General features: G+C 44.8%; 1 protein-coding gene across 1 annotated transcript in view; it reads right to left on the bottom strand.

Annotated features, from left to right (window-relative positions):
• Positions 1–246: 246 nt before the first annotated feature.
• The window catches only part of LOC106813999 (ALK tyrosine kinase receptor-like), a 71335-nt gene continuing 60241 nt past the window's right edge, over positions 247–11340 (bottom strand). Inside the window, exons 15-19 of the mRNA XM_014818257.1 lie at positions 9463–9653; positions 9154–9255; positions 8796–8930; positions 8400–8490; positions 247–4905 (exon numbers count right to left, since the gene is read on the bottom strand). Coding sequence (XP_014673743.1) covers positions 4132–4905; positions 8400–8490; positions 8796–8930; positions 9154–9255; positions 9463–9653 — 1293 coding nt within the window. The 3' untranslated portion in view covers positions 247–4131. The remainder of the gene's footprint in view (positions 4906–8399; positions 8491–8795; positions 8931–9153; positions 9256–9462; positions 9654–11340) is intronic.

Below are 11340 nucleotides of genomic sequence, written 5' to 3'. Positions count from 1 at the left end.
GCCCGTTGTCAGAAACAAAATTAGTCTTAACATTAGTTAACATTAGTTAACATTAGTTAACATTAGTTAACATTAGTTAACATTAGCATTAAGTGCTATCTTAGCATTAACTCTACGATGTTTCTGACAACGGCCCCCTGATTTGTGTGTGTTACGTTAGATTCTGTATATCCCTGCAGCTTCCGGTCGTTAGATAAGCGCGATAAGGATGAGCAAAAAGACAAAAGATATCGACAAGACGCTGTGTTACACTGACGGCTGTATGGGGCGCATTTATTTTTAGTAAAAATAACTACATTTTAAGATCATAAGACACGTTTCTGGTATTGACTCCAGTATAAACCGAACGTTCCACACGGCGTAAATGACCACGTGACCCTGCCGCGTGGCGCTGCACTATCACAATGCATGCCTGATAGCTAAATTAACATACAAAACCTGCCCTACACATATACACAAAACCGTTCTGAGTGAAATACGTTTATGCCGGTGTTGATACATGTAACGCATACAACTAAGCGGCCTTTCTGACACGGGAGGGAATATGGCGAAAAAGTTGGTAGCATTTCTATATTTTCTTAATATTCTATAGAGTTGATCAGCCGTCCATGGCTACAAATACAACCCGATATTATTCACTTCTTGTAAAGCGGTAAACTTGTTATTGCGTTCATACCTTCCTCTAACCATTGCAAAAATGCTAAAATAATTTTCTGCGTCGGCTTTTGCGCAGTCCTAGTCGAAAACAATAGATATTCACTCGCTAAGCGTCCCAGCGTGTTAATGCATCATAATACTGTGTTCATTCATCGCGCATGTTCCCTTCCGCTCACATATATATATCTCACATATCACGCCCTCTCGGAGCGTGAAAAACAAGGGCCAGAGCTCGCTATCGGACGCTCTGCGTCTAACAGTTTCATAAATACTTGTGATGCAAAAATATCAAAATACTGCAATTCGGTCTCTGTACATAACATATCAACATGCCCTATTCAATCCATTGCCATCTGAACGGCATAATTAACATACTTCCGACCCTGCTTTCGGCTCGGGTAAGTACAATTGCGCCCACTTAATCCTCCGCGATATATATTTACAACAATTTAGAACAGAACGTCTATTTTAATTATTGCACTAAATAAATACGATATTGATAATTACAGTTTAGTAGCGAACCTCTTCGTAATACATGCGCACGCATCTTAGTTTACATTTATATTTCTTTCTGCTACTTAAATAATTAGTAATACTAGTTTCAAAATCGAGAGGAAGTCACGACCAGTCTTCCTTCATCAAGAAGACTGGACTGGACGGTTACAAAGCAAAAATAAACTATTTACAAATATTTCACGCATGATAATCCTTACATAAATACTTATACTATAAAGAACCGCGTAGAGCTGGATGACATTAGTTAACAGAAAATTCGAGGACTTTTTAGAATATGACATATCTTATCAAATGGGAAAAAAGTTCAAACCATAATTTTGCATTTTTCACGAGCATATGAATCGGATCACACCGAGAATTGTCCCATGGTCCATCTTATTTTCCGTGGTATCAGTGTGCTATGTCATGTTCAAAGACGTCGTATGAAAGCGCAAATTGAAATGAAGCGTAATCAATTTCATGCGACCTTCACACATACGAAACGATGATAGGGATATTATGAGATGCCAGAGCATTGCTAACTTATTGAATAACGATATACTGTGTTCGTATCCAGGTCACGTTAGCAGCAAGATATATTCCTTCACTTACTGTGTCTTGCCCATGATAACACTTTAACTACGACGCAAACAATAAACCAGCAACATCAGCAGTAACAACAACAACAACAGCGTCAACAACAATAACAATAACAGCAATAGCACTACCAGCAAATACCGTAGTGAACAAGGACATCAGTGATAGTAGTTAGGTCAGTTCAGAAAGTAGTACTTGTATCATGTACACAAATTATATTTTTTATCGCAACATCGAGATTCATTTCAACATGAATTCTTCCAATTAATTCGCAAGGATGGATCATTAAAATATTCCTACGCGATTAACTTGCGCTTATACATTCATTGGTTATTGTATCAAAAACAATTCCACAACAATCCAAAACACTATCATAAGGGGTTAGCTCTCAGTAGGCCCCTACCACAGATATCCGCTAATAATGGCTGTCTACATGAATATTCACCAAATTTCATAACTTACACAAACACAACAATTATATTAACAAGTGAACGCATGATCATGATGTGTTATTTCGCTGCGTACCGCAGCCAATTTCTTTACCGTTCTTATACAATCTATTTAGAAGCGGACCTTTCTTTAACTGCACACTATCTACTCTACTCACGGGTCACGGATTGGATTAGCGGCCGTGTAGCTATTACATACAGCTGTAGATAAATCGTGACGAATATTATTGTCACCCATGAGTATATATCAAAAATCGAAATACTAAAATAGGGCATGGATGGAACATTTGAGAGTAGACGCGATCAATATACTGTGACGCAGCGAGACTATGATATGTAAGCGTTGGGTCTCACTATTAAATATTCATACTAATGGATCTTGTCTTTCCCACAACGAAAGGAGACGTTCTAGCCGTAGAAAAAGTATTTCATATGCATGATCTGAGATTAGACAGTACATCTACAGCCAACAATTAGACAGAAACTCGCGTGCACGATAAAAGGTCCAAGATAGTAAGCAACGCTGTGAATAATCAGCTATTTTTAATCGGTTATAAGTAGAGATAACTACTAAACAAAACCTGCCGAATAAGATCTCTTGTTCTGCGTTTGAAACAAGATATACTGACCTAATCACATGTAACTCTGGTTCGACCCAAAAATCGCCTGGAGTAAAACACATAACTGTGTGGCTTCCCATTCTATATTTATATTATAGGCAACATAGGTTTTAGACGTGGTACAGGCTCACGCAGTCGTGTATATGCAAAACGCATTCACGCAATATCTATATTAGGCCTACCATTAAACAAGAGATTTATTGTCATCACTATATCCAGTTGATTGCTATTCTCGTCTTGATTGTACCACGCCCAATTAAAGTTTACACCCACGTGGAGTAAACCAGACAAACTACAGATTTGGCATAATATATCTAAAAAAACGAGTCGAATTAGTGGCAAATATGAGATTTCGCATGTCGGTCTAAATTCTAAGTTGTATATTGTTATTAATATTGTGCGCCACGTGTCGGCGTTTGTATATATACTAGTCCAGTATAGTAGATCAATAAACAGCATATACAGACTATTACAATTCTCTTGGTTAATGGTATTCTTATTATAAGATGCGCACTCGCTTGTATATATATATATATATATATATAAATTTTTGTTAACAAAACAGTGCGTGCTCACATACATGACAACCGAGTCCTTCTCTAATTACCGCCGCACTTGTCGCATAAACAGGTCTTTCCAACTACTAGCGTCAACATATCTACAATAGATATGCTTATGCGACTACCTTTTACTACTATCAGAGTTGTATGTCGACCGCACACAATAAGCGGCAAGACGTGTCACAGCCGTGTATCAGATCGTTCATGCCACGGCTACGGAACAATCGTTGTCTCTTGATGCAACGAGCCTCGTCGTGGTTACGTTCGATCGTATTCCTGTTCGTCTAATGAGAAAGAAAGGTCGTAGTTGTCTAGCGTACTCGAACTTCACGATCAATATCGATGCTGTCACGTGAAGAGTGAATTCATGGTGTGCAAATATGTACAGAGTTGCACACGCCACTTCACGCACACAGAATGTCTACTGTTCATTCTAATATTTTCGGTAAGTAAAGCAAATCGAGGATTTTTGTCGTTTATACGAACTGATGAGATATAATAGCTTATATAATTACTCGTGAGACAATAATCACATACTAATAAATAACTGCACATTATGAATTGTTACTTTTACACGCTGTTTAGTTGATTACACACGCGCGTCTTTGTCGTAACTCCGTGGCGGACATTATTCTTTCTCACATCATCGCCGCCATATTGTCTCTGCGATACCTGTTCCACGGACGTTGCTGCATATCACATTAAACTAGACACATCGTTGACTGTCGCATCTGCCGTGTAGCGCCGACACAATCATATCTCCGTCGTGTGGATCGTTGGCACCTGTCCATTCGCCGCGTGGTTTCCGTTCCACATAGACATTGGCACATCCTTTTTAACACTGATGTTCTCGTATTGCGGCGGCGGCACCTTCGCCGGCGACACGTCCCTGTTGCTGTGATACGCGACGCCGAGCAACGCGTTCTCGTTCGCCGCCAGGTCGGCCGAGCCACCCGATCGGCTCGAACTAGTCTGATCCAGCGACCGATTGCTGACGACGCCGCCGCCGCCGCCGCCGCCGCTCGGCGCGTTCTTCAGGTTGTACTTGTTGCGCGAGATCGTCGACGACGGCGACCGACTCGCGCCGACGTCGCCCGACGACGCCGAGCCGAGACTACTTGTGCGGTGGTGCTGGTACGACGGGTTCTGGTAGAGGTTGTCGCTGAGCGTGTCCGCCTCCTCGCACATCGGCTCGTTCGTCGGCACGCTCGTGTAACCGCGGCTGCTGCTGTTGTTGCCCGACAGCGAGCGCACAGTCTTCTGCTTGACGGGCGACGCCGTGTCGCGCGGCACCTCATACGGGTTACTGTGCAGCAGACGATTCAGCTCATCGACGCTGCCGCACGCCTTGAGCTCGTCCTGACTCAGCAGGCCGTCGGCAAGCGTCGGCGAGGTGAGCGCGTCGAGCGTCGCCGGTCGCTGAACCTGCAAGCACACATCATCGGCGGCTCGGGTGAGGGTCGCCTCACGCTCCACACACGGCGGACAGTAGAATACCGGCAGAGGCGCGTGCACTAACCCGGGCTCCTACAGGCAAACAAAGGGGGCGCTAGTGTCAGACGGTGTCATGCAGTTATTCAAACAAGCTAGTAAGCAACGGCCGGTGCACGCGCTCGCGCGAATGAAGCGATTCGTGAAGTCGCTTTAATTGACGAATACATTTAGCAACAGAATGTCACACAACGGATCGCTGTGATTAGCTATTAATCGACACATATCAAAATTCGAGTTTAATTGTCATTATTGGTTAAAACACAATGCAATAGAACGTTGATTGCGAAAGCATTTCAGACTATCAATTTACTCCAAGCAGTAATCGAGTGTTTACGAATAAAGTCAGTCACATCGCTTCATATAGTCAGTCATGCGTTTTATCTCGTTATTCAACAAGGCTGTTCAGTTCCAGCTAACAAACACCGCTTTTCGAGTACGAGCACAATCACATAAACATTCAGCACAGGCACAAATTGCGCAGTATCAAAAAGTTAGCTATACGTGCCCCCCTACAATGTGTACGATTGCGTGTAGTCGAGTAACTGCTATAATATGTAAGTCGGACACTTTCCCACTCGAGTTTTCCAAAGTCAGCCATTGTCGTGACGGCATTTCATACGTGTAAGTAATTAGTTTTGCGTTTCAATGACAGCAAACCGTGCGGTGGCGTGCAGCTCAGTCCCGAGCAAACAGCATCACAGACTGACCAGCCGGGGAACAGTCAGGTATATAGCGACATTTGTAAAGACGCCTAATTTATAAGCTTAATAAGTCAGCTCGTGTAGTCATGTATATAATCATATAGTCAGCAATAAGTTACATGTAGTAGCAAATGCAAAGAATACAAAGGAAAACAAATATTTACACTGCAATGTATTCAATAATGTTTTGACATTTCACGCTGGTTGCTTCAATTTAATATGTTACGCGTGAATAAAATTATCTGATAGATTATAATTTATCAAATTTTGATTAATTTGGCAAACAGTTAGGCCAACTATTAACTCGAGATTTAATGCAGTTAAAATTAGGTGCAAACTGCTAGTGTTAATTTTTTAGTAGCAAGCCGTTATATGCAATCCAAACATCCTAACCGACGCGCGTGTGGCTGTACATTTTATCGTAAACCAACGAATCCAAAACGCGGAAATATCTTTGTGCGGGCTTAGATGTTCGTTACGTTTTCTCTGCGGTCCGCTGCTAATGCGTTTTAGTACAGCCGGCAATGCGCGTACTGGTCATGTTGATGGCGCGTAAAAAAAAGCAATCTAGGCTCGACAATAGATGTAAAAGGTGGGCAGTAGCAACAACAGCAGCAGAAGCAGCGGCAGCGGCAGCAGCAACAATAGCAGCAGCAGAAAAAGGTGCAACAACAACAGTATTAGTAGCAGCAGCGGCAGCACCGGCCACCACTGGCCGCCGGCCGCACCGCGCCGCTTGCCGCGAACCAAAACCACACAACCACTACGCACCACACCCACTAACCACCACCACCGACCCACAACCGCCGCCACCGCCACCGCCGCCGCCGCCACGCACAGCCACCGCCGCCGCCGCCACCGCCACCGCCACCGGCACCGGCCAGCCGCGCCGCCGCCGCCGCGCGCCGCCACCACAACCACACCACCTCCTCCTCTCCACCGCCACCACACACCACACCACGTTACCACCGCTACCCGCCACCGTCACCGCCATCGCCATCACCACCACCAACCGCCCGCCGCAACCATCACCGCCGCTCCCACGCGCCACCGTCCACCGTCATCGCCACTACCACCACCACCGCCACCACCACCACCGCCACCACCGCCGCCGCCACCGTCACCGCCACCAACACCAGCACCACCACTGCTACTACTGTGTAGTAGTAGTGCCTAGAGTGCTTGCCTACTAGTGGTGCGTCGCTAGTGTTGTTACTACCACTACTACTAGTAGTAGTAGTAACAACAACAACAACAGCAACAGCAGCAACAGCAGCGGTAGCAATAGTACAGCAGCAGCAGCAGCAGCAGTAGCAACAATAGTACAGCAGCAGCAGCAGCGACAACAACAACAACAACAACAACAACAACAACAACAACAGCAACAACAGCAACAGCAAGCAGTAGCAGCGGCGGCGGCGGCAGAGGCAGCAGCAGCAGCAGCAACAGCAAGCAGTAGCAGCGGCGGCGGCGGCAGAGGCAGCAGCAGCAGCAGCAGCAGCAGCAAGCAGTAGAGAAGAGACGCGTCACTACGCTTTGCTATCGCACGCTCTCGGCTGCGATATCGATCACGTGTTCTCGACTATCCTAGCCAACAGCGCCACAGCAGCTGTGGTCATTTGCGCTACGTCCTTTGTGGGATTAAAACGGATAACCGTTGCAGGTATCCAGAAAATGCATTAATGGCATATCCCCCACAGCTATCGGAGAACGTCAGGTATATATATATATGTATATATATATATATATATATATATATATATATGCGTGTGTGTGTGTTCGTGCGTGCGTGCGTGCGTGCGCGCGTGCGTGCGCGTGTAACACAGTGCGTAGAGTGTTTTGTTAATTAGTCGAAATTGTTGCGTAGAAATTATTAGCTATTCCTTGTGTATACATTTTTCTATGTCTTGTATGACTAGCCATGGTCGCAGTGTGTTTGTGAAAACATGTTTACCATCTTCACTGCGACGACGGATGCAGTTATAGACACGTGTACGAAACAGGACGTGCATTGGTAGATAAATGGACGAAAACGGAAGTAACTCTGGTTGTACGTCGACAACATGTTTACGAAATAGAACGTGCATTGAAAACATGTTTACGGACCCTGGACGCGAGGCGCCGCAGTCAGTGGCGACCTCTGGCGTGACGTCACGTCGCAGGTGCTTATATATATGGACGCACGTCAGTCGCTCGGCAGTCACGCACGCCCACGCATGTAACTCGTTTGCTAGTTAACGACAGACGGACGGGACGCTTGACTGACGGACCGACGGACGGAGTGACGGATAGATTTACCTACTAATTCATGGATTCTTGCGGACTCTCGGCTCATGTATACGTTCTATGAGCAACAATAAATCCTTCGCGTGTGACACTTACTTATTGGACTTGGTGTGAGTTTATCTGCGTACGTTTCTCCCTCAAGTGGCGTCAAGTCAGAGCGAACACGAACTGGGTTTAATAAGATCCTTTGTGTGCCTCACAGCACGACGCAAGGTTTACGATCACCCGCGCGCTCTTATCTCTCGCGCAGTCTACGTTCACTCTGCTACGTCAACGAACGCGAAAACCTAAGTTTCACGCGTGTGTGTTTGTGTATGTGTGTGGGGGAAGGGCGTGCGTGTGTGTGTTTGTGTGTGCATGCGTGCGTTCGTATTATATATCATATAATGTATATGCGTGTAAGTTTGTATATGCGGTTTCCTGCAAAATACGACAGGTTATAGTTAAATGAGCCGTTAAAAATTTGTTGTGTTAGAAGTTATACAGATTCAATAGTCACAAGGACCAGAGAAGTGTTTAGGCTGGCCTTCTTATACACACCTGTGCTAACTGCTGTAGCGTGCTTATAATCTTGACAAAGTTAGGTCGGTCCTCCGGGTTAGCTGCCCAGCATTGCACCATTATTGAATATCTGAAATTAGCGTAGATTTAATTTATGACATATATGCTCTTCACGTAACGCGACACGAACCACACATACACGCACGCACGCGCATGCGCGGACGCACATCACCTACACACCTACAAACGCACACGCGCGCCCAGTAACAGTCATGCACACATACACAAGCACGCACGCACGCGCGCATGCCCGAACGCACCCACGCACGCACGCACGCACGCACGCGCGCACACACGCGCCTTGCTATTATGTTTCTTGAGTAGGGTTACCAGGCGCCTACCACACCGTCGTGGTACGTACGCATCTGCACTTACATTTGTGAAGGGCAGTTACTTGGAGGCTCTAGCCGTCCCCCTGCGGTCACCAGCTGCATGACCTCCTGGTTGCCTCTTCCTGGGTACGGCATGTATCCTAGAGAGAACACCTCCCACAGAAGAACTCCAAACGACCTATAACGTTAGACCAGTAGCAGTGGCATGTTAGCGCACGAGTAATTTGCATCACAGGGTAGATATCCTGTTAGTATGAGCAACACCGATCTGCTTTCGGAATGATGAAAACAATAACCCAGTGGAAGAGGCATTTGAATTCGTGATCATGCCTGACCATGACCGATGAAGACAAGCGGTATTTCGCCGTGTAACAGTGGGAAACAGACCGGCGAACACTTACCAGACATCGGTCTTTGACGTAAAGACCCCGTCCAAGAAGGCCTCAGGCGGCATCCACTTTACAGGCAGCATTGCCTTGCCACCCTTACGGTAGTAGTCAGCCCTAAAAACGCAGTACCATAAACACGTGTGCGATGCCATGCAAGTATCACCGAATTGGCACTGATTTGGCCATCGATATATTAGCCATATATTGCTTTGCCATAAAACAGTTATCTTTAGTTGCTTGGCGCCAATGTAATCGTCTTCGAATTTTATAAGACGCTATACTACTAAATATCTACTCGTATTCACAGTGGCCATAACATACCTGTAGATGTCTCTAGCCATGCCAAAGTCTGCTATTTTTGCATTCCGACCGGTACCCTTAGTGGTAAGAAGACAATTCCGCGCGGCCAAGTCTCTATGGATGAAGTGGTTATCTTCCAAATACTGGCAGCCGTAAGCGACATCTAGTGAGAGCTTGACCAGGTCAAGCATTGACAGCGGAGACGGTTGGTCCTGTGGAAAATGCAGCAAAAAGCACTGTTATCTCGTAATTACATCATCTGCAAACAAAGCAACGCAGTAAGCTATACATGAAAGGATGCAGGAACTGAATAGCTTTCAATTAAAAACTATTAGTGAATCCCACGAATACGCCTACATTCTGTAGTTTTATAGTCTTTATGGTTGTATAGGTTTGTTTTAAATGCTATTTTCCACACGTACGCAAGTTATTACTCAGTCAGTGAGCAGTTGAACGTTACTGTTACCAAACTTGGTTACATTTATCAAATATTGAGTCATTATCATACGTAAATTCCGTAATGTTACGATCTATGCAGATTTCTATCAGAAGACACGAGAATAATAAAATCAGAATAAAAATTATTGAAATGAAGATAAAAACAAATGGGAATGATGCACCGATTGAGGATATACACTAGAAGTAGAGAGGGGGGGGGGGGGGTCAACATGCAAGTCATGGTGGCATATAAACCTATAACTGGCTTGACTGTAAAATGATGCATTCTACAATATGAAACACTACTACAGCAAATAAAAGCCTTAGGGAAATGGGGCTTGTACCGAGACAGCAAGTAATGAAACATGCTATACGGGACATCTGCAACGTAAACGCATGTGCAAAGTGTATTAAATGCGTTGAAGTATCACGCAACAAAATGCTCGATATGTGTAGGAATTCAAGAGATCAGCAAAGCAATAGTTAGGCGTACCCTCCAAATTCCATCCTTAGCTATGTACTACAATACAGAAAGCACAAACAGCAGCATTATAAAACTTGATTAGGTACTATATTTCATTCGTTAACATCTATATGAACTAGGAATGTAGGTAGGCAGCAGTTAATATTCGTTCTGGCAGTTTGGAGAATTTTACACAATTTCATACCTGAGTTCCCCGAATCAATGAAACTAACTTTGATATTCAAAACTAGAATCGTGTATCTAAAAACTGCTATTCCAACTAAAGATAAAACGCAAGATGCACACACATACACGCGTACAAGCACACAAGTGTGCACATACACGTGTGCGCATGCATGCGCACCTCTCTCTGAACTGACGCTCGCTCGCACGCACGCACGCATGTATGCATACGTATAGATACATTCAATCGAACCGAGTGTAATGGAGAAAATGCATACAATTTTAATTCCAGCTTATGTACGCCGAACGGTCGCTAATCTTCGGTAATTTATGAGCGCAGCAGAACAAAATAGGAATATACTTATCAAGCCTCAAGTAAAAAGGCAACTCGAACTTATAGGAAATGTATTGCAGCTGGCAAAACAAACTCGCTAGTTCTATAATACGTGTGGTGTGGAGAGAAGAAGACCGCGATGAGGAGTGAAGATACTATATACCAAAAAGTAGTACCTAATTGTGTAGGCAGCAAGAGGTGAAAACCCGTGCTCATGTGCAATTTTGAAGTGTGTGAGATAGAATGTGCAGGTTCTGCGAATGAGTATCGCACGCGCTCACAAATGTACGTAAGTGAGAGGGTCAGAGGGAGATGGGGAGAAAAATAGAATAAGGAAGATAGAAATATAAAAGTGGGCGAGAAAGAGAGAGACAGGCAGACAGACAGAGAGAGAGAGAGAGAGAGAGAGAGAGAGAGAGAGAGAGAGAGAGAGAGAGAGAGAGAGAGAGAGAGAGAGAGAGAGAGAGAGAGAGAGAGAGAG

Source organism: Priapulus caudatus, unplaced genomic scaffold (genome assembly GCF_000485595.1).
Source record: "Priapulus caudatus unplaced genomic scaffold, Priapulus_caudatus-5.0.1 Scaffold25, whole genome shotgun sequence".
Taxonomy (NCBI): domain Eukaryota; kingdom Metazoa; phylum Priapulida; class Priapulimorpha; order Priapulimorphida; family Priapulidae; genus Priapulus; species Priapulus caudatus.
This window is presented reverse-complemented; position numbering and strand designations above follow the sequence as displayed.